General features: G+C 39.6%; 1 protein-coding gene across 16 annotated transcripts in view; it reads right to left on the reverse strand.

The window, feature by feature from the left end:
• The window catches only part of MAST2 (microtubule associated serine/threonine kinase 2), a 163,811-nt gene that overhangs the window by 34,278 nt on the left and 107,625 nt on the right, over positions 1 to 21,908 (reverse strand). For 12 of the 16 annotated variants that reach the window (XM_052667028.1, XM_052667032.1, XM_052667033.1 and 9 more), the window contains 5 exons: positions 18,382 to 18,457; positions 15,877 to 15,897; positions 13,516 to 13,594; positions 8,022 to 8,176; positions 1,401 to 1,476 (listed from right to left, as the gene is read on the reverse strand). In XM_052667028.1, the coding sequence (XP_052522988.1) occupies positions 1,401 to 1,476; positions 8,022 to 8,176; positions 13,516 to 13,594; positions 15,877 to 15,897; positions 18,382 to 18,457 (407 nt within the window). The remainder of the gene's footprint in view (positions 1 to 1,400; positions 1,477 to 8,021; positions 8,177 to 13,515; positions 13,595 to 15,876; positions 15,898 to 18,381; positions 18,458 to 21,908) is intronic. The other 4 variants (XM_052667030.1, XM_052667036.1, XM_052667029.1 and 1 more) reach the window with 3 other exon arrangements.

The following is a 21,908-nucleotide window of genomic DNA, read 5'->3' on the forward strand; positions in this document are numbered from 1 at the left end:
ATAGTCACATCCTCAATCCCAAAACGCACCAGGCTTAAAAAACTGTCCAAAATACAATGACGGTGTTTTGCTTTGAATAAAAATATTACTCTGTAGGCAAAAGCTGCATTCACAAGAAGAAACAACAACATTTAATCAGGACATGCTACTTGAAAACGGAAACGACTATAAAAATATCCTGCTTCTGAGGCTGCTTTCCTCCCAGGTCTCCAAAATAAGGATGTGAGATACAAGGCAGCTCTCAGAAATTGTAGGCAAGAGCATGAAATCTGAAAATCATTGCCCCAAGCAACAGACAGACAGCATCTCTTTCACTTTAGGCCTCGATATTCTGTCACCAGAGCAACATCTATTTTTACTATTGGCAAAGCAGAAAGGGAATGGTCATATTGACAGCTCTGGGATAGATGAATGTCTGCACTCATTTCAGTGAGGCACTAACTCTGAAAACTTGATTCCACGGATTTCAATATTCAGCTTTAAAAGAAATAAGCAAAAAACCCTCCGTTTTATTTTCATTGCGATCACTTCAGTACCGAAATAATTTGCTTTTCTGAAAACTCAAGTTTAACTTCATTGCTTCTCTGGTACTAAAGACCCCAGTGGCAAGCTTTGCTTTTGTCAAAATCTCTAGCGTAATTTGGAATGACTATAAAAGAAAACATGCTTTTCCAATATGTAAATGTAAAGCCTACCAAGACAAAAAAGTTTGGATTGGTATAAAGCAAACTTAATGTTATTATACAGAGAATGTTGGGAGAATGTTACTCAAAGTATTTTTAAATTACTGTCCAAAATAGTTTGTTTAAAGTATGCACAGAAGTAAGCTAAGCATCCTTCTTCCAGCAGAGTCAGAATTCAAAGCAGAAGCTGAGGGTTAGTTTGCCCAGAGGGTTGGAGAATGCCTTGCAGACATTCAGGGTCAGGCTGGATGGGGCTCTGAGCATCTGATGGATCTGTAGGTGTCCTGTTCACTGGAGTTGGACTGGATGGCCCTTAGAGGTTCCTTCCAACTCAAATGACTCTATGATAATATATGGAGATGCTGGCTTCAAACAAGTGAAATGGATCGAGTAGCCACAGCATGGCCATTCTCCTCATTCCCATGCTCATTTATCTTGCCAATTGTGAGAAAATTCACATGAAAATGCCAAAATGAGAAATTCAGTAAATACAAAGTACATACATAATACGCAAAGCCTTTCATACTTTTCTATCTGAATATACTTCATCTATTTTTTTTTCCACTGCAGAATTAATACAGAAATTTATAGAAAGCAGCTTCCAAACTGCACTGCTCAGAAATCAGAGGTAAGACAAGGGGTCCGTCACAGTATTACAAAGTAACTGAGCTTTGTCACAAGTTCATTGACTGCATTATTCAAAAAGTGATTCCTTACCTTTGGAAACCTTTCTTTGTACACATGGTTCATCATTATTATTTCACTGTCAAAGGAAATTGGCGAGCGACCCGGGCTAGAGGAGAAAAGAAAATACATCATCATTTACAGGCATCACAAACACCGCTCACCCTGTCTGCGGGGGGCAGACAACCAGCTCCTTGCAGTGAACACAAGCCCCAACACATGTGCACAGACAGAGTGGGACACATGTTACAGGTACATCTGCCATTGCTTGCTGTCTCATTGCCTCCTTGGCGATGGCACCAGGGCTGCACAGAAGTCCCTGATATCTCCAGTCTGCAGTGCCAGGAAGGCATAGAGGAAGTGCAGAAGGACCCTGAGATGCTTTTCCTGTCCTTTGTCTGCTGCAGCAGGGATGCATGAACAGTGCTATTCAGCTAAATCCCATATATAAATACCAATGCAATAGGAATAGAACACTTATAGGAAAACTGCACTCCCTTGAGGCACAGTACACAACAGATGCATATGCATGTATGCATAGGTTAACAAGCAACTCCCAAGGCACACCAAAAAAAAAAAAAAAGGATGGTGAATCTTGGCCAACTGTTTTTATATGACTGTTTGGGTGTTTTCTAAAGAACAGTTGCATCTCATTTCATCACACGTGATGGTACGCAATGCTCTGACTCATCCCACTGCTGAGGGCAGCCGAGTGAGGTAATGCAGATAATCCCCAGCCACGGGATCGCCTGCAGCGCTGCGTTTTCCTGGTGACGTCGCTTTAGCAATTGGGATGAGAGAAGGCTTCTGTTATTTGGCATATTGTATGACTGCTGCCCTCATGATTTTAAGAGTCATGCATACTGCTGAACATATTTTCTCTACGTAAAAGCACCCAACAACAACACTATTTGAATCAGTTCAAACATTATAAACTCGTGAACGATGAATCTCCCTACATGGAATAAATGCATTTTAAATTCTGAATGCATTACAGTTCCTACCTTGCTGCTAACCTATTTAGAGGAAAAACATTCTTTCGGGAATAGATATTTACAATTCAGAGAAAATTTAACTCACTGGTTCACAGAATATAGCAATACAAATCTCATTTCATGCCCGGTGCTGGAATTCCATGAATTACGTTGTGCCTTGGGTTCATTAAGTTTCATTCCTCAGCTTGAGAAAATGCAGTTTGGCCTAAATACCTCACTAACACGTATGCTACAAGAGAAAACCTGATGTGGGTGCTCAAATGTTACTCATTAATAAATATTTTTAAGAGAAGGCATGTCTTAGCTTCGTAGATAGCTGTTTTTTATAAAGAAACATTTTCTTTCTGAAGAAGCCTACATTTACACTCATAGAGAGTATGCAAGATAATAAAGGATAAGAGCTTTTAAAAAGTATTTTATATATATATATATATATATATGCACCTTATTTGGAAGCAAATTTCCCCACACATCTAGCCACCACATTTATTCTTCTTTCTCTAAGCTCAAACACACCAGCAAAAACACACACTTGTCTCCTGGAAGTTCATCTGGAGCAAAACATTTTGGTGAACATATTTTAGGAGGAATTTATTTTTATGTAATGAACTGTTTCTGTGTGATTTGAGTGAGGTATACATTACAAGGACATATAAATCCTTTGATACTTACTACGGAAATATGTAGGCACATACATATGCCATCTCAATGCTGAAGCAGTACTACTAAAATCTGTGCATGCTTAACTATTTGTTGTCCTACAGCTAAAATACATGACTTTTTTTTTTTCCCTTGCTTTCAAGACATTTTATTCATACGAATATAGGAATTTAAGTGCTCTGTGGACATCATGCTTCTTGGCAGCATTTGTAGCATTTCGTTAAGAGTGGCCACAGTGGTAAGAGGAGCTATGGGGCTGTTTCTTACAACTCTAAAACACTGTAATTCTTATTTTCTTTGCACAAGAGTCTACTGATATGCAGAAAGTAAAAACTTAAATCTCCTTAGCTTCCTTGGGTACTGGCAGATTTCTCTCTCATTTTTGGCAGCTGATTAATACAACTTTTTCATAAAATCATAGACTCAGCAAGGTTGGAAGAGATCTCCAAGATCATGCAGTCCAACCATCCATCTACCACCCATTTTTCCCACTAGCCCACCTGGAATGGTGAACACTTAAGCAACTGAGGATAAAAGCCAGGAGGAAGCTTCAAACTCTCATTCTAAATGAAATTCTCCCAATACAACGTGTCAAACTAAATGTCTAGCTGACTACAGCAAGACTGCAGTATATCTATACACTGCCTCATGTTGAGCTTGAGCCAAGGAAACTACAGAAATGACTCTATGGGTAAGTGACTAACCAAGGCTGGCTGCCAGGCACTGCTGGTTATTCTACAGCATTGTGGAGATACAACCAGGAGAAAAAGAAGCCAGGACCAGGCAAGTAATGAATGCTACTGTCAGAGAATGGAAGAGAATTTTTAAGGAAAAGAAAGAAGTTCAGATATATTGTACAGGCATGACAGCTTTTCAAATGCAAAATCTGCACATCTATACAGCACGCACAAGATTTCACACACGGTACAGAAACAGTCTAACATTTCAAGCCTTACAAAGGAACAGATTATTTTCTGTAAAACAGGACACATACTGTGCATGTGCATAACATCTCAAGACAAAAAGCAGGCTGCTTCTCTCTTCCTGGTGCAGACAGGCAGGTCAAAGAAATGATTATTGTCAGGGAGTTTTTCATCTCAGCAGAGCAGACATTAGAAGAATAATACCTGTCCCCTTAAGCTTAACAGCAGAATGAAAAACTGCTCTCTTCCCCTTCCCTCCACTTCATGAAATTATGTTGTAGACTTTCAGCGACATCTTTCTCCCACAAAGGTTTTTAGCTTGTCACAACTCAGGTCTCTTTACCTGACACTATAGCTCACAGACAGCTATTTCAAGGAGTAGCATATTCATAAATTTAACCTTAAAAAAATTTAGCTGAACAGTGACTACATGTAACTGAGCTGTTTATGAATCTGCATTTTTTTCTCTTTGACAGCTGTAATTAGAAAAATGCAGAGAAGTTAAATGCTCTGTGTCACTTCCAGACACAGAAAAGAACAAATTTTAAAACTATAGAGCTGTGGTTACATAAAATACAAACCATACATGTCCTGAAGGTGAGCAGAGTGCTGGCCTTCCTCCTCCTCAAAAATTCATTTTCTAAATACTCAGCCTCGTAGAAATCACATCATTACTGGGTGTCAGAAAGCTCCCACTGATAAAGAGAAGGTAATGCAGAAACACCAGATCCAGCACTACACATGGAGCACAGCAATCACACCTTGGGCCTAGTTCTGTTTCTGGACAAGCCAATGGCTAAAAGAAAACTGAGCTTGGCAGAGCAGGATCAATTTTTGAGATAAAATTGGACTGCATGGGCCACTATTGTGCGCTATCTAATCTTTGGTCCCATCTTGGGTGCTTTTTATGATCAATTTCTTCTGATAACTGACATTTTCTAGGAATCACCTCTGTTAGTGGCAGGGTCTAGCACATGGGAAGTCACAGTAGAGGACTGTATTAAAGCAGCACTGCTCAGCAAACTGATGAAGCAGCACGCTTGACTGAGGATGATCTCATCTACTTCAGCAATATAAAGATTCACTGCTGCAATCTTCAATGCTTTCTATCTAGACAATCTTTTCCTGTAATATGCAAAGAGATCAAGAAAACTGGGAAGACTGGTGGGCAGAGCACATGCACAATGGCAGCTGTTGAAGAAGCCACTGCTAGTTAGCCCTACTGTATATTCCAGCATCTTCCACTCGTCAGCTGAAGGATGACAAGTGAAGAAAACCAGGGAAAGATGGAGGGCAGCAGCCCAGGTTTTGCATGAGAATACATGCTCTCCATGCATTTTTACACCTGGCAGAGAAAACCTCCTTTGAGTAAAGCCCAGGACTGTTGCAAGAGAAGTGATTGCAGCCCAGGCAGCTCTCTGTAATCAGTAACTTGAAGGATTTGAGGGTCACATTACATAAAAACAAAACAGTTGAGAGATGGTAGTTAAGAAGTACCTCTCTGGACAATAAAGAAATACGCTCTTCTACTAAAGCACCGAAATGGGTGCATCACGTGAAGATTCAGCCTTTCATTTAACAGGTGAGTCTGAATCTCTTGCAGACAGATGGGAGAACACCTGCCTTCAGTGACCAGCTCTACAAACATCACTCTTTTGAACCCCACTGCAGTGCCAGGCCACCTCCTTCCCCTGCATATCAAAGTCATTAAGGGTATACTGAATAAATGTTAACAATCAGTCATAAACATCAGGCCATCTTTTAATTACAAAGATATGACTGCCCATCTGATGTATTTTGTTCATCACCTTTTCATTAAAGCTGATCAAACAGAACCATAAAGTACCTTTTAAAATATTACATTTGTAGGGATTTCCTGCCTGACTTTCAACACAGTAACTGCTCAGATTTTATTTTTTAATTTTTTAATTAAGTAAAAATGTCCTCTCAGCAAGCGAGCAAATTCTTATGTGGGCAAACAAATAAGCAAGCTGTGCACTGCATAGGGTCTGGTCTTCACATATGTCAACACTTGTTGTTTACAAGGACGTGCTACCCCCTGCCAAACAGAGTGCTAACTCCTACAAACACTGATACATCAATACAAACAATTGGAGCAATTTTCTCGAGGAGTGAGGGCCAGGAGGGATGTTTGTTAGCAGTAAGGGTGCTTTAGAGTCACACAGCTGAACAGTGCTAGCCATAAGCAAAATGAAAAACAAATCAGAAACAGTAAGTTTAAAAAAAAAATGTTGCTTCGCTCTAAGATTTGGAATACCAATCAGGCTGGCTACTATCACACCAAAAACCAGAGAGCTAGAGAAAGTATTTCAGAAATGAATACTGAGCACACAGTCATGACACACTGGATTAATCTAGTCTTGTCACAGATTATAAGGCTATGATATGATAACTCTGCTTTTAAATGGGCTTACAGAGATCAAATTCACAGCAAACTTGCAATTCATATTAACAAGAAAAAAACAGAATGTGGCTCTTTATTTTATTTACATCTTCCTGGCATCAAGAGTAGTGTTTTGTGCTTCTTGATGCCGACAGCAGTATGTCCGTGTTAGAAAGGACAATAATTACTTTAGTGATGGTTGTCTACCTACAGTAACTGTCCTACAACAAATTAGTACTGCTACAGCTACACTGGGCAGCGACAGCTGGTGTTAGGAGTGACAGCAACAGGACTGAAGTAGGACTATCATTCAAAGAGGCTTGAACAGTTAGTCCAAATCACATCACTAATCTCTTACTACATGGCATTTGGTAGAGACTAAGTGTGCTGCTACCTACAGGACTTACCAGCTCTTGTAGATAACTGAGTAACTACGCTTAGCAGTTCCGTATGCAATTATCATGCAGCCTGCACTGTGGTTTAGAACATACAAATAATTACAAATAATCATTAACTGTCCCTTCTGCCATATCATGATATTCACCACACATTTTCTTGTTAACTTTACCTATTTCACTTCCTTCTACTACAAACTCCAGTCGACGTCCTGAGCTGGGGCACAGTGATTCAGCATTTCCAGCTGACAATGATTTAAAAGCAGTATTACCTCTGATACCCTCAGATGAACAACATGAGGGAGATTTCACCTCTTCATCCCCTGCTTGCATGAATCCTTCTTGTTTCATAACAAAAGGTTATGCAGACGCTGTAGAAGATATGTGTCTCTCAACTTTCATTCACTTGGTCCAGCAGTAAATTCATAGCGAAACTCAAGGCTTTTGCTATGATATAAAATGTTGGTGACTTTGTTTTTGTAGTTTTTTAAGATTGTTAGAGAACTGCAAGAAAGACTGTCCAGAGAGTCTGTGGAAAATTCAAGACCTGTCTGGATGTGGTCCCAAGGCAATCTGCTTGAGCAGAGGATTGGACAAGGGGACCTCCAGAAGTCCTTTCCAACTTCTGTCATTCTGTAATTCTGTGAAAGATCAAGTCTTAGTTGCTTCTATTTTTAAGTATGGGGGGAAAAAAAAATCAACTACAGAAGGAAACAACCCCTGGATAGCTGTCTCCTGAAGAACTGATTCTCTGAAGCAACAGTAAAAATTACCCAACTGCTAATGCAGTTTTCTGTGCTATTATAAAATTGCTCGTGGGTGCAATTCTATTTAAGGTTTTGACTTCATCTACTCTAGTTTTCATTCCACTTTAGAAGCTCTGCTGGAAAAGTTATTAAGGGTGACTGTAATGGCTTCCCTATATGACTGCAGCAGAAATTGAGAAGAAACTTCACTAAAGGAAATCTACATCCTCTAGGGTTACTCTGAGATGCTTTTGGATCACATTTTCTTAGTTACGATGGAGATACAAAAGCAGACTATGCAAAGCATGTCACAACTCAAATCTTCAGTGTCAAATGTTAAAACAAATAATAAAAATTATTGTTTTCTGTGTAGGTGAGGTGGGGTATAAACTCATTAATTTCAAAACCATGCAACAACAACAAAGAAAGAAACAGCTTTCTCTTACTGTTCTTAGAACTGAAAACACAGATGTGAAATGCAATACTTGTGCCCAACATTTTAAAAATGCAATAAACACCACCTGAACTCACCTGAGACTGCGTGATCGAGGCCGCAGGGCTGGAGAGTGACGCCCTTCCTCATCAGTGATGCTCTCAGTACTGAAATGCTTTGTCAGGAAATGAAGTTCGTCTGCCGTGGGCTGAAAGGGCAGCTGGTGCAGCTTCTCCTGAGATGAGCATGATGACTGAGTACAGAAAAAAATACAGAAAAGAAATGCACTAAACGCATGCATAGGGTCAGCTAATGAATGGAAGAGGAACGGATTCTGCCAGACACTGCACACTCCAGCGGAAAAGAAAGCTACTTATCAGACCAGGTGCCTCTTTTCAACATTCTCAGTAGGCTAAGCCAAACCTTCTGTACAATGACAGAGCTGGTGAGACCAGGACAACTTTGGGAACAGGCTAGGAAAGGAATACACATGATACTGGAACCGTTGTGAAGGTAATTACTGTTAGGAGACAGAAAGGAATGCACATTAACACCAGTGCTACCCTGGAAAGGACAAGGAGGTTCCTGGAGTGGTGAGCAACTTTCCTTTTCCCTCATGCTCTCTTAGCTCAGGAGTTTCACTGGCATGCAGAATGCTATGGAGCTGTGTAGACGCAAGAGTTTTCACTGATCACTGGCTCTCCTTGGAAATTGCTGCATTAAGTAGTCTGTATTTTACTTCTCCATAATCTCCATTTAATTTCTCCCTTTCTTTACCCATCACACCTCCTTTCTAGCCAAGTAGGAAATAATAAAATGGAAGTAGCTGACTTTGCAGAGCTGTAGGATTAATAGTTTCCTGTTACAAACACTAAAGCAGTTCATTTGTGTTTAAATAAGTTAATAAACTTATATGACATGTCTTTTGATAAGGATAGATGTGAAACAGATTTAATTCTTGAACCTGTATGAACTCAAACTCAGAAAAAAAAGTGTTGGTAGCATCAAATGTTGGATGAGGGGAAAAAGCTGTAGGCAACGAAGGGCTGCACTTCTTCTTGTGTGATTTGTTTGAACATCCTTTCCATTTACAAAAATAAGGAAACGTATTACATAAGGACAGATTATAAAAACCTCTGAAGTGCCAGAGCAGCACTGAGTAACACCAGTGGGGCTTATGAAAAACACGACACTAACCTAAGTTCTGAGACTCCTTACTGATCTGATTAAATTTAATTGTGCACACTTTCCTGGTGGAAGATTTTCTCCTTTTGCTACAATGGCCCTCACCCCAACAGGAAAGCAGAGCATCCTAGCACCAGAAGAATGTGTTTTAAGGACTAACACACGATCTGATGCATATGACCAAAGTTTTAACTCACCTAGCATGCTGTTCTAGACAGTGGTTCTGGGAATAGAAAGCTAACAAATATGGCTGAGCCGTGAAAGCCAAACGCTACCAAGGCTGCTCACTGACTCCAGCACGTCTATAATGCTGATAAAGAAAATATTCTGAGATCACCTAAATTGGGTGCATCCAAATTTGCCAAGAGAGAAACAGCTACTCTTGAACTGAAGAAAAACTATGCAGACTGCTGCAGAACCCATCAGATGAAGAACTGAACATGAGCACTTCCAAACCTGAAGTTCTTTTCCTTAAATAACAAAGAAACCATGCAGTGCCCAACACATTGCAGAGAAAAGAATCCATCTGAAAGTTTTAGGGTGTGAATGAAATCATCAAGGATGGCTGGAACAGGGAACCATCAATTCCCATGTCTTCCTTCAGGCAGCCTAGGTAAACAGATCACATTAGGAAGTCCCATCCAGCCATGTCCATCTAGAGACAACTATGCAGATGGTGTAAAAGCTTACACTGCCCTGATCTACGTTGAAGTCACAGCAGAGTCTGACAGCCCCTCTCCTCACAGCTGTTCTGCTCTGCACACTGCTTATGCCAAACACAGGAAAGATTCTTTCTATTACAGAATGATGCAAACACTCTTTGACTTCAGGAGCCTTCTTTGATCACCTGTCTTACAGCATACAAAGAGTAAGAAGCATCTGCTTATGCAAAAACAGCAACTCTTATCAAACTAAAGGTGTTTGTCATTGATGATGAATAACACCAAGTCTGCAAAAGGGCAGGAAGACTAAAAGCACAGGCTTATGAAGTGCTGCATTAACAGGTACTCGAGCTCTGGCATTAGAAATGCATTTCTTATTCAAAACAAAATTAAACTAAAACTGCTACATTAAAAAATTTGCACATATCAAGTTACTGGAGTTAGAGAAGAAAAATCAAAACTGAAATTCCAGAAGAAAACATGTCTCCTAACTGCAAAGCCACTGGCAAAGCTGTGTTAGTTGAGCTCATGGAGGGCCCTCCAAATTCCTTCCTTTCTTTAAAAGAAAACAGATCATAAAGTTTGTAGTTCCAGAGAATAACTAAGGACAGCTCTGGAGATAAAGACCATGATGAGAAATGAACTTTCCTCTGCCTTTCTAGCAGCCTTAGGGCATGCAGCTTTCTCAGTAAAAAAGCACAAAGTGAAACACTTCTGAAATATTGATTTTTAAGTAATCATAGCACTGTACTCAATACTTGCAGCAGCTTAACACAAGCATTCCCCTGGTGTCTTAATTACAGATGCAGAATTGTTCAACTCTTCAATAAATAAATTATTTTAAAAAAATCAAACTAATTACATAGTACTGCACACAAACCCTGCATCTAGAAAATGAATAGCAAATTAGATGCTTAAAAATAATTGTGCATTGGCCCATTCAGCTGACTATTCTACCCATGTAACTTGAAAGATCTTCTTCAGCTCTTTCACTGTTGGTCTGATGAAGTCTTCACTACTGTTATGAAAAAGATAAATATAATGGGGTTTATTAAGTGTTGTCCATTAACTGGAATCAAAAATTCAAGCAGAATCGACAGGTTTTCACTGACCTTAGAACAGGTAATTGCCTCAGTTTGTTCAGTTTGTTGCTTGGTAGAAAGCAAGATCTGTGATCATAGAGATATATGACAGCTCTGAGCTATGCAGAAACTCAGGCCCAGCAGAACACAGTGACATTTTTCTTCTTGATATCTCATTTCCTACTGATATGTACACCAGAAGGAAGGTCTGCTGCCATCCTTCTCTCTTGCTTGAAAATACAATCTACAGGACTGATCACACCAAATGGAAGCCCACCATTCTGTTATGTCTTTATCCATGGGATTAATTTGTCGAGCTCTTCTGACAAACCTCTTAAAATCTTCTTACTTCAGTTTTAAAGTCTACACAGGCATAATGCTGCTTATCAACTCCAGAGGTGTTATTCAGATCAGTTCAAATTAATTCTAATCTACAAAATACTATGACAATAGAGCTGTCGTTGATGAGTAGTAAGGAGAATTGGCTTAGAAACGTGGTACTAAGTTTAATGGCTCCAACACTGCTTCAGTACTTACTAAACATCATGTTTCAATGTCTTTCTGGGATTGTAAAACTGGATCAGAAGGAAGACAAGAGAGGAAAGACTCAGCTACATAGAAAAAAGAAAAAAAAATTGGAAATAAAGATTTTAATCTATTTCCTGCAGGACGGTGAACTCAGATCTACACATGACTATCCCCACTTGCTTTGCACTGTGCCATTCTGTCATCCATTGCTTACAGCTACAATACCTACACTATTTAGACTGATGCTTTCTACGTGACATATCTATCTCTCTTTTATGGAAAAGTTTCAATCAAAATGATCTAGCTGTTTCAGGGAACATAGCAAGACAGGAATATTCTTTCTTCCCTGTGTCAGACAACTGGTAACTTTCTAAAAGTAGCTTTCATGTTCCTTTTTCAAAACAAATACTGATACAACCACAGATTTATCTTGCTACTTTTGCTCTCTCCATGAACAACTACCCCAAGGCTGGTCAAACTATAATTTCTTGGGAAAACTGCTTATCACACCAGAAAATAAGGACTTAAGACACTGCAGACAGTTTGGTCCAACTTCACATGCATCCTGGAAGCGTTCTCAGTGATTATCAATGATCTGACTATTTATGCCACCACTACATAAAGTAACTACATATGTTCCACGCTCCAATAAACTGTCACCTGCCTGCTGAAGAGGGCACAGCGAGGGCTTATAGTGAGAAAGGTTTATTTTAAGACAACAGAAGCAAAAGCAAAGCTCCTTTTTAAAAGCTGCCTTCTGGTACGTTAATACAAAATAGTATTTTGTTCTGCTTGGCAATGAAACCAGGACCACCTTTTTCCACATTTCTCTGTGCTCCTCTCTATATACCTGTACATACACTTCTTGTCCATTGGGAAAGCAAAATCAAGTCTAGTCTCCTTCTAAGGAGAGGAAAAAAAAAAAAAATCTTACAAGTCCTGAAGGACTAAAGATAACAAACTGTAGAAGTAGTGCAAACTAGAGTCTGCAGGAATGTGTCTGAACGTGTCTGAAGCAATCAGATGATATTAATGACAAAAAATGAAGTTTTAATAATGTTAACTTATAGCTAAAAGGAAAATTTTGACCCCAATCTCTTCTCCTAATATATGGAATGAATTTAACACTCGTGTTCCAAGGACTTATGAAGATCAATTTGTACTTGAGAGGGTTTATGGATGAACTTACTAGAACATTTCAGAAAGAAAATAATGATACTGCACTCAGAGTAAGATTATTACTCATTAAGATTAATTACTTACTAAGATTAATATTCATGGAGTACTGAGTCCTAGCTAACACAAGTATTACAATTACTAGGAACACATTCTAAACAGTACATATAAAACAAAGCAATCAGTGTAAGTATTATAGAAAGAAGGAATGATACGTGACCACACTGTTAAGGTACTCACCATTAACACAAACACAAAAGCATGTTAACTCAAGGTAGACTTAGCATTTCCAGTCTTTCTATGCAGGGCATTGTCAGATTGTCAGGTAGATAAACACAGTTTATATTCATATACTAAAGAATAAGATTAATTGTATGAAGTATCTGAAAGCTATAAGGGTTAAAGTGGTGTTGGTGCCTTACTGATGTTAACGACATATCAGCCTTTTGAAAGTACAGAAGAATTCAAGCAAACTGCAGACAACCTTTCTAACGACAAGTAAGAAATTAAAAGCTACATTAGGAGATTCAAATTATTGAAGTGGAGTTAACAGATGTGGATTATCAGTTTTTCCTTCTGCTAGCAGATTTTAACACTAAGCACATGAAAGCAGATTATTTCCCAGTTAAAAAGAGCTGAGGTCTTGCTGGCAATTATGCGCTGTCTCAGAGCCCTGCCATTTCTGACACATCGTGCCTCTCAACCGAGCAGTCAAGCCAAGTGCTACACTGGGATTTCACCAGTAGTAAAGGCAAAGTGCAAGATGATAGGAGCTGGGAAATGGAGGAAGAAGCAGTGGAACCAATAATTAAAACAATTTTTAAAAAATAATTAGTATATTTAATAATGTTAGCAAAAAAAATGAAGGAAGATCAGATATTTTAGTAAAGACTCAGAAGCAGATTTGTTAGGGTGTGTTTGTACAATCTGAATTGCTTGGAGAAGTCTGGGTCACTTACTGAAACTGTTGAACTGGGAGTGTTTGTTCCATATCCTGATGAGGGAAGGGAGGCCAAGGACCAGCGGCGTCCATCCGTTCTGAGGAAAGAAGCAAAGGAAATTACTGTGATAGATGTACTATGGTCAATACTTGGAGGAAATAAACATCTACCCCCAAATCTCTTAACCGTACGGGTTTTCTAAAGTCTTGAGATGTTCAAGTAGACCAGGTATCTTTGTGAAAAAACAGCAAAGGTACATTTAAAGAGAAACAAATAAGTGACCTTGGAAAAGATAAAGCAAATGGGCATCAGATTCCTGCATTACATTAAGTAGTTGCTTTTTAAATACTGCCAGTTGTGCAAACATTGGCGTCCCAGGAATGAACAAATAAAACGGACTTATGTGAAAAAGGCCGCCTTGCCTAAAGCTGTTACACAGTTCCTCGTCTTTCAAATAATGCTGAAAGTTGGGGGGAAAAAAATGTTTTAAATCATGAGCTTAGTGAAAGTGGTCTTGTTTGCTTACTTTGTCATAGCCAGTAAACACGGTTCCCACGGAAAATAGACAAAATACCCTGAAAACACTGTCAGACAGTTTTGGTCCTTACCAATGTCAGAACTAAAGACGGTTCTTCTTGGAGAATAATCAGAACTGCCCTTCTTGAAACCCTCTTCTCCCACTAAAACCCACCTCAGTGAGCTTGGAACCCAAACTCAATTCATCCCAGCTCACTGTGCCTTTTCTGCCTCTAATTTCATCTCACTCTTGAAGGCATTTTGATTCCTGTAATTACAAGTGTGTCTTGTTGCATTTTGGGATGAGTGCTAAAGAAGTCTCCCTCACATCAGTTTCAGCTCACTCGTTTGCTTTGCTATGGCAGACTATCAGTAGCTGCTCATAAAGGGAAACTGAATTAGAGCAGTTCCTCATTCTAACTGACTTTGGAAAGACTTTGTGGTTTTGGATGCACATTGATACAGTGCATTTCTGCAGGCACACTGTAAAATAAGATGCCTCTTATGGATCTGAAATACTGCTTATAAAAGCTCAATTGCTGTCTCTGCAGCAATATTTCTCATCCCACTACGAATATACAATGCCTCAATCTACAGAGAAAACTTCAGTGCACACCCAGACATAAAGATCTGTTTATTTTCAGGTACTTTGCCATCTACTTTAGAACAAGAGGGAAATAAACCCGCTGTTCTATATTACTGAAAAAGTATTATATCAAGAGAGTTTTTAAAAGGATTCATGCTTCATGCATAAAAATACTCAAGCTGTAATGCAGACTTCTATACATGCATACATTATAGCTAAACCCCATTTAGCCACAAGTCGTGTTCTCCTTGGCAAGACAAACATGAAAAAGGCCAGGAGAAATTCTTCTCTTAACCCTGAGAAACCACCAGCGTCAGCAGTGCAAAGTCACTGTGCCGTGTGGCAGCAAATGGGCACCACGAGTCAGCTGCAGAGATCTTCATTCAGCTTCTCCTAGAGCACATGGGTGCTGGTGGGACCTGCAGGCCAGTGATTTGATCTCAGTTTGGACCCTCAGCCCCAAAGAAGGAGAATATCTTCCTATCTTCCCAAAGAGTAGATAGGAATGAATAACTCCATTTTTTGCAAAAGGAAAGCCTAACTCTTCTTCTAGTGATTAGCCTAAATTGGGCACTGAAATAACTTTAGTATTTTCATTTTGACAACATTAAAACAAATTCTTCTTCATTAGAAAGTTACAGGATACCTCCTTATGCTTGGGCTATATTCTACTGATGCAATCTAGGCAAGAAATATGCCAAGCCATCAGGACAGCAGGTATCAGCTCTACATCTAACAGAAAGAGGTGAGACAGGAAAGAAAACTTCCAAATTGAAGGCAATGGGAACCAAGACTTTAATAGAAATTTCCTCTCTCATTTATGCAAAACATTTCAAAGTTGCTTCAGTGCTCCGTTAATAAAAATTTATTTTCAGAGAGACTTCATGCAATATTCCTTCAGGAAAAGATACTTGGAAAGTAATGTTCAAGTCTTTTATTGCAAAATAAACTTAACTAGGACATGGAAGCAATGAGTTTTGCCTTTTAAGTGTCATTTTGTTAAGTTAATTAGGAGGGTTTTTTTATGGCAGTTACAATGCTATTTCATGAACACAGATGAATTTCAAAATGAGGTGTTAGAAGAACAAAGCATCTTCTCACAAAGCACTACAGCTTTAACATTTTAGGTCAAAATGCAAAGTTTTATTCTTTGGTAATCAAAAGCTGAATGCCTAAATGGGGTTTTCATAGCATGAACTTGTTAGGGACACAGGCTGGTGCCTGGCTGCACAGAAGCATGGTTCACACACACACACAACAGCAGTACGATGCATTACCTGTCTGCTCTGTGTCCATGGCTGTACGGAAGAAATCATACAGTGGTAATGAGGGACAGAGAAGTCAAAGATACACATGTCATTTGAGGGGAAAAATAACAACAGACCTTCGTGCTCTGTGTTACTGATATTCCACTACCATCATTTTTACTGAATACAGACAAAATTACCACGTTTTCTTACTCATACAAGATAATTTCGGAACACACTGACTTCATGGGTGTGAAGTAGCCATTGAAACGGCACCCAGTGAGAGATTTTTGATTAAGCACTAGTCAAATTAAGGACAATCTTGCAGTCTATTGTAGTGAATTTGGTTTTACAATAGACTTATTTGAATGTGCTCCCTACTCCAACCCAAGAACCCACTCATCACAAGGCAATAAGCAAAGAAGGAAAATCACAAACAATGTCCAAACAGAACAATAAATGAAGAAATTGTATCAAATATAAAATGCAGGGAAAGAGCAAGAAATAGCTTCTGTGACGACCATGGGAAAAAACCAGGTATGAACTCTCCCCTGAGACCCAAACAAGGCTGAACAAAAGGGTGCAGTGACATATCCATCTGTCTGAGGTAACAGTGAAAAACATTTTGAATTACTTAACACCATACTTCCCACAGATGTTATTGTGATACTCTGCTTGATAATATAATACATACATGTGGTACTGCTGGCATAGCTATTCAGAGTGTAATACAAGTAGAAAATAGAAACAAAATTCTAAAACAAGCTGAGCTTAAGTGTTCTTTTCAGCGACTGAGAAAGTATGCAGAGCAGCATGCATGCTGTAAAACGAACCACAGCATACAATAGGACAGACCTAACTTTTGTTTGTCTATTTCTTTAAAAATAAAGGAGAAAGGAAAGTAGGAAAGAACACATTTCTGAGTTTTAGTATGAAAACTTATTTTCTGTTTGGAAATTTGGAAAGCAATTCTACTAAGGTGGCTGGAACAGCCAACAGCTGATGTTGAGCTTTGACAATGGTTTCAGCTGCAACTTTCCTCCTGTGATCTAAAATCCAGATATTCTGAAAACTGGTAAAATTCCAGTTGACTTCAACAGAACATATGAAATACATTCAAATTAAGCTCAGATCCCTTTATAAAAATAGATGTGGATGCATGAGTCCATTTTAATTGTTTTACCACCAGGTAAAACTTTATTTTTTCCCTCTAAGGGAATATGAAAATACATATCCACCTCATCACGTTTCACAGGATTTTATAAAGTTTCTCTATCATATTAAGATTAAAATCTACTTCAAGCAATATTCAGGGACACCTGGTCTTCTAGCAAGCCACTTTGCTGGAAAAAAAACCACTCCAGGATTTACCCAATGCCCAGATAAAAGGTGTATGCCTCCAGCTTCTCTAAACTCAGTTTCCAAATCCCAACCTTCCACTCTTGTTTGATGTTTTGATACCTAACCTTTTCCTATCTAGTCCTCAAGCTGATCTCTCTTTGTCAGAAAACTTGCTGCCTCTCAGAATGATCACACTTTTCCTGTTTTCAGGTCATCCTAACACAGTTGAGAAGCTGAAGTTGAAGCGTTTAGCAAATTAAAAATATCTTTCTCACACATGAATCGAGCAACCCAGCTTCCCTGCCTAAATTTTGCTTGGGATCTCCTTTATTATTTTTTTGTTGCTGCTTTTTTTCTTTCTCAACCAAATTTAACTTTCTGCATTGTGATCCATTTCTGCCTTCCTGATGAGATACGAAATTCAATACTCCATTTGTCTGCTTCTCCCAGATGTCTTTATTCTTCCTGTCCTGCTCCTTACACTAAATTGATCACTAATAGTATCAGATTTCTTTCCAACAGTTTGATCTACAGTGTAACAAGCATTTGTCTAGCACTCACTACAGGACAGATGATAGCTTTGCATTCAAGTCTTTCAACACTGTTCTTCTTTTAGCAGTTCCTGTAGACTTGTGATTTCAATTATCAGCTGTCTTCCTTGTCAGAGCAATAACATATTCCTGACACCAATGCCCAAGACAGTAGAGAGAGCTAAAAAGTTGCTACCCCTCAGAAGGCAGTGAATGAATGCAGAGTGCATGCCTGATTTTGGTATGTCTGTGTCTTTGTGCAGACAGAACAGAAGGGCAGACATACAAAGCACCTCCGTTACTCAGAGTGAAGAGGAGCTAGGATTACCACTGAGACAGAGTTATTCTATTCACAACTTAGGCATTGTCACTAAATGGCTTGTTATCTCACACAGCCTATATGTCATCCTCCTGGGAGAACACTGCCTCCTCCCCAGGCTCTATTTACGGCTTTATCAACTTTTGATCATTTCTATGTCTCAAAAGCACCTAATACATTCTCAGTATTGCCAAGGCCTAAACAAAAAGTGAATAAAATAGAACTACAAATATCAGAGAAAGCAAACCATGACAAAAAAAATACTCGTAACTTGTAGGCAACTTCTAAACTTAAGTTTAGAAATCCTATTTGTCTGCCAATCCAGGCGAATGTATCCTGACTTACCTTCGGGCAGGAACAAAGGAAAAATGAGCAGGAGCATTTGGAGAGAAGTTTCTAGGGCTGTCCAAAGGGCTGCCACCTGTTTGAGAGAGCAAACAAATTCAGTCACATTTGCAATAGAGGAACTTCTCACTGCGCAGAGACACCTTCCATCCCAAGTTGTACCTGCAAATGATTGAGCTTTGTGCTCCTGATCATTTGAGCATTAGTTTGCCAAAGAAATACGATTTGATCAGAATCTTACCTCCTTTTGAAGTAATTTAAGATGCACACTTTCATACTTGTTCTTAAATAAGTAGTACATCATATATACACAATATAGTTTCTCAATATTATGTAACAATCCTTATACAATACACAATCCTATAGAAACCCAACGTTTCTCAATGAAAAACCTGAGTTAGAAATGATATTGATGACACTTTCAGGAATATTAAGTAGGAATAAAATATCTTCATACTTACTGTGTTTATTGCTGCTGAATGTAAAATTCACTGAGGGGAAAAAAAAACGCCACAGGAACTACATGTAATAAAAGGACTACAGACTCACAGAAGATGCTAAAGCGAGAAAGTATTAACATTCACCCTAACCACCACTTCATCAAAAAAATACAATGAAAATGAAAGAGCCAGCGACTTCATACACTGAAGAAAAAATAACATTAGATTTTCAATTGGCACAAGAATCTTTTTTCCCAGCTTTGTCGTATGATGTGTAGGCATACAGTTGGTAAGCAGTGCTCTGCAATGTCTTCAAAGAAAAAAGCAGCCACTTACAGAAGCCCTTCTGAAAGCCAGAATCATTTACAGACTGCAGAAACCTTTGAAATTTAGAAGATGAATTAGTAGCTCCATGTCAGCGAGTGTACTCTTTCTATCAGGCATATTCTTAAGTGGTTTGCTCTTTCAGGTCCTTAATACAAGCACAAAAGAGAAACTACCCATAGTAAGCATATGCCAGCAGCAATTTCTCTGAGTAAAAACAACATTAAAACATGAGCAGGAAAACAAATGGATACAGGACAAGCAATGTTCTGCAAGCTACATGGTCATCAGCAAGGTCCTCAGGTGTAGTATAAAAAAGTCATGTTAAAATTGAGCATCATCAATGGGCTAATCCCCAAAAAGTTACTCGTGTACCTTAAGTGTTATGCTGAGCAGAAGGCGAAGACAAGCACTGTGCTCACTGGAAGGTCTGCAGTCACTCCCACCTAACACACACATGCAGGTAGGAAGGGGGAAGGGGAAGGAGCCGACGCTTCCAGGCCGTGACGGTGTCCCAGCGCCGGGCGGCTCCATCTGGCCTACATGTGCACGGGGACAAGAGCAGCTGGTCGGGATTACAGCAGCCTCGGGCTGATGTGGTGTGTGCCAAGGGGCGATGGGAGAGCTGGGGAGGGAAGCATGATCCAGCACAATCTGCTTCACCGAGAGCAAACGGAATGAAAAACAAAGGATGCGGGCAACAAGCTTGTTTTCCTGTGGGTGGGTTTGGTTTGAGTTCAATGTGTTGTAAAATATTAGTTAAGAACTAACGACAGCTCAGTGTAATAGGACACAATGCATGCCTTCACCCAAAACCGACTGGCCCCAAATCCACTCCCAGTGTATCGTGGGCAGCAAGGAGAGAAACACCACCAGAAATCAATAAGATGACAAATACTGGCACTTTATTTATTAAGCTTGCACTCACTTGGCTCCTTATGGGCACACTGAAAAAACAGAGCCATTTCACTGCTTGGCTAAGACTAGTTTTCAGAGTCTAGATGGCACTGCAAGCTTACAAGAACAGTGAAAAAAGCTACAATAGCAACAAAATGACCAACTCAAGGTGCAGAAGCACATGTTCCCGCAGCAGCACAAGGCAAGGGCTGGGGTTGCCACGTATTTGCTAGGAGAACAGAAAGCTGAAAGAGCAGCTAAGATCAGGAGATGTGGCAGAATGAGTCCTGCAGGAAGCAGTGCAGACAACCCAGCAAAGCAAAGGAGTTGTCCTGGTAGGAGCCTGGGTGTTCACATCCCCACCACAGATTTGCTGCTTTTGCTGGCATCGAGATGATCTTTCTCGAAACAAAAAGCCCACTGCTGTTATAAACAGGCAGTGAACTGTCATCGTCTGTTTAATATCTTCATCAATCTTTTGTAAACTCTCCACATTATGATCAAAATAGGATTTCAGAGTAACTGAGCAAATTGGGTAATGACAGTTTTTAACTTTTGAAATTAACTATGTGGGTGTTCGAAGTCTTCTGAGCCTGCACAATCTGGTACGGAGATACTATTAATTTTTAAGTAACAACTTTTTCAGATTTATATAGCATATTTCCTCCCAGACACTGGAATTTTAATTAGATCCCCTGTGAGTTGCTTCAAGTTTTAAAATGAAAAGCAATTAGTTTTTCTACTCAATTCAAGTCTGGGTGAAGCTTTTAAAACAACAACAGGGAGAAGGGGAATTACTACTTTCCCTAAAATTTCCCAGTACTGCTGCATCTGCTCTAGTTGAAGGAATTTTAATAAGAAAAGCCTTACTGCAATGCTCTCGTTCACCGAGGCTGATCGAAACTCTATTTATTCTGTTAGCAAAGGTAAATTCCCCTGTTGCTCAGGGGTTATAGTTGGCTCCTTCTGAACCTGGAATGACTGTCTCAGGGGAGGCTGTTACGCAGAATGATTACCCATTAGGTAAATCAACGCAGTTACATCAATGTTAATAATTCAGGCATGAACTTTTACATTTCCTGGACACGTGGAGAAGGAGGTAGCTAAAGCACCTGTACTGCTCTGAAACTAGGAAAACAGACCTTACAGGGAGGAGACAGGCAAAAGCCTCAGCTGCCATCTACAAATATGATGACATCGCACAGGTTAACAAGTCCAAAAGCTCAAACTAGAACCTTTTTGTAATGCTTGCTCCTGAGATTCTGAGAAATACAATAAATACAAAGGTCCAATTGTGGTGGCCACCTACATACTAATGCTATTTGCTGAATAGTAACAGAAGCAGAACACATCCTACTGCACGTCACAGAACTTCCCGCATTCTAGCACATCCCAATGTTAGGATGACTCCAATCACTTCAGCACCCCATGCACCACCCAGCTCAAAGAGAATGTCCTGGCTTCTGTCTGGCATCCAGGGATCACATGCACACAGTGCAAATGAACTGCAGCTCTGATGAGCAGGACAGGATCCAGAGCTGCACACAACACACCCTGCACAAGTTTTATTGTTTGACCACTGCGCAGATACACTGTTCATGCCCTTGGATCCAAGGATATTTGGATCAAGAAGCAGGAGCATCGTGCACTTTTGTACAGCACTGATACATGAAAAAGAAGTGTATAGAAGACTTAAAAATAATCTTTTCTTTCTTTCCTTCCTTCTTTCCTTCTTTCCTTCCTTCCTTCCTTCCTTCTTTCCTTCCTTCCTTCCTTCCTTCCTTCCTTCCTTCCTTCCTTCCTTCCTTCCTTCCTTCCTTCCTTCCTTCCTTCCTTCCTTCCTTCCTTCCTTCCTTCCTTCCTTCC

This window comes from Tympanuchus pallidicinctus, unplaced genomic scaffold, assembly GCF_026119805.1.
Source record: "Tympanuchus pallidicinctus isolate F22 unplaced genomic scaffold, pur_lepc_1.0 scaffold7, whole genome shotgun sequence".
In the NCBI taxonomy this organism is placed as follows: domain Eukaryota; kingdom Metazoa; phylum Chordata; class Aves; order Galliformes; family Phasianidae; genus Tympanuchus; species Tympanuchus pallidicinctus.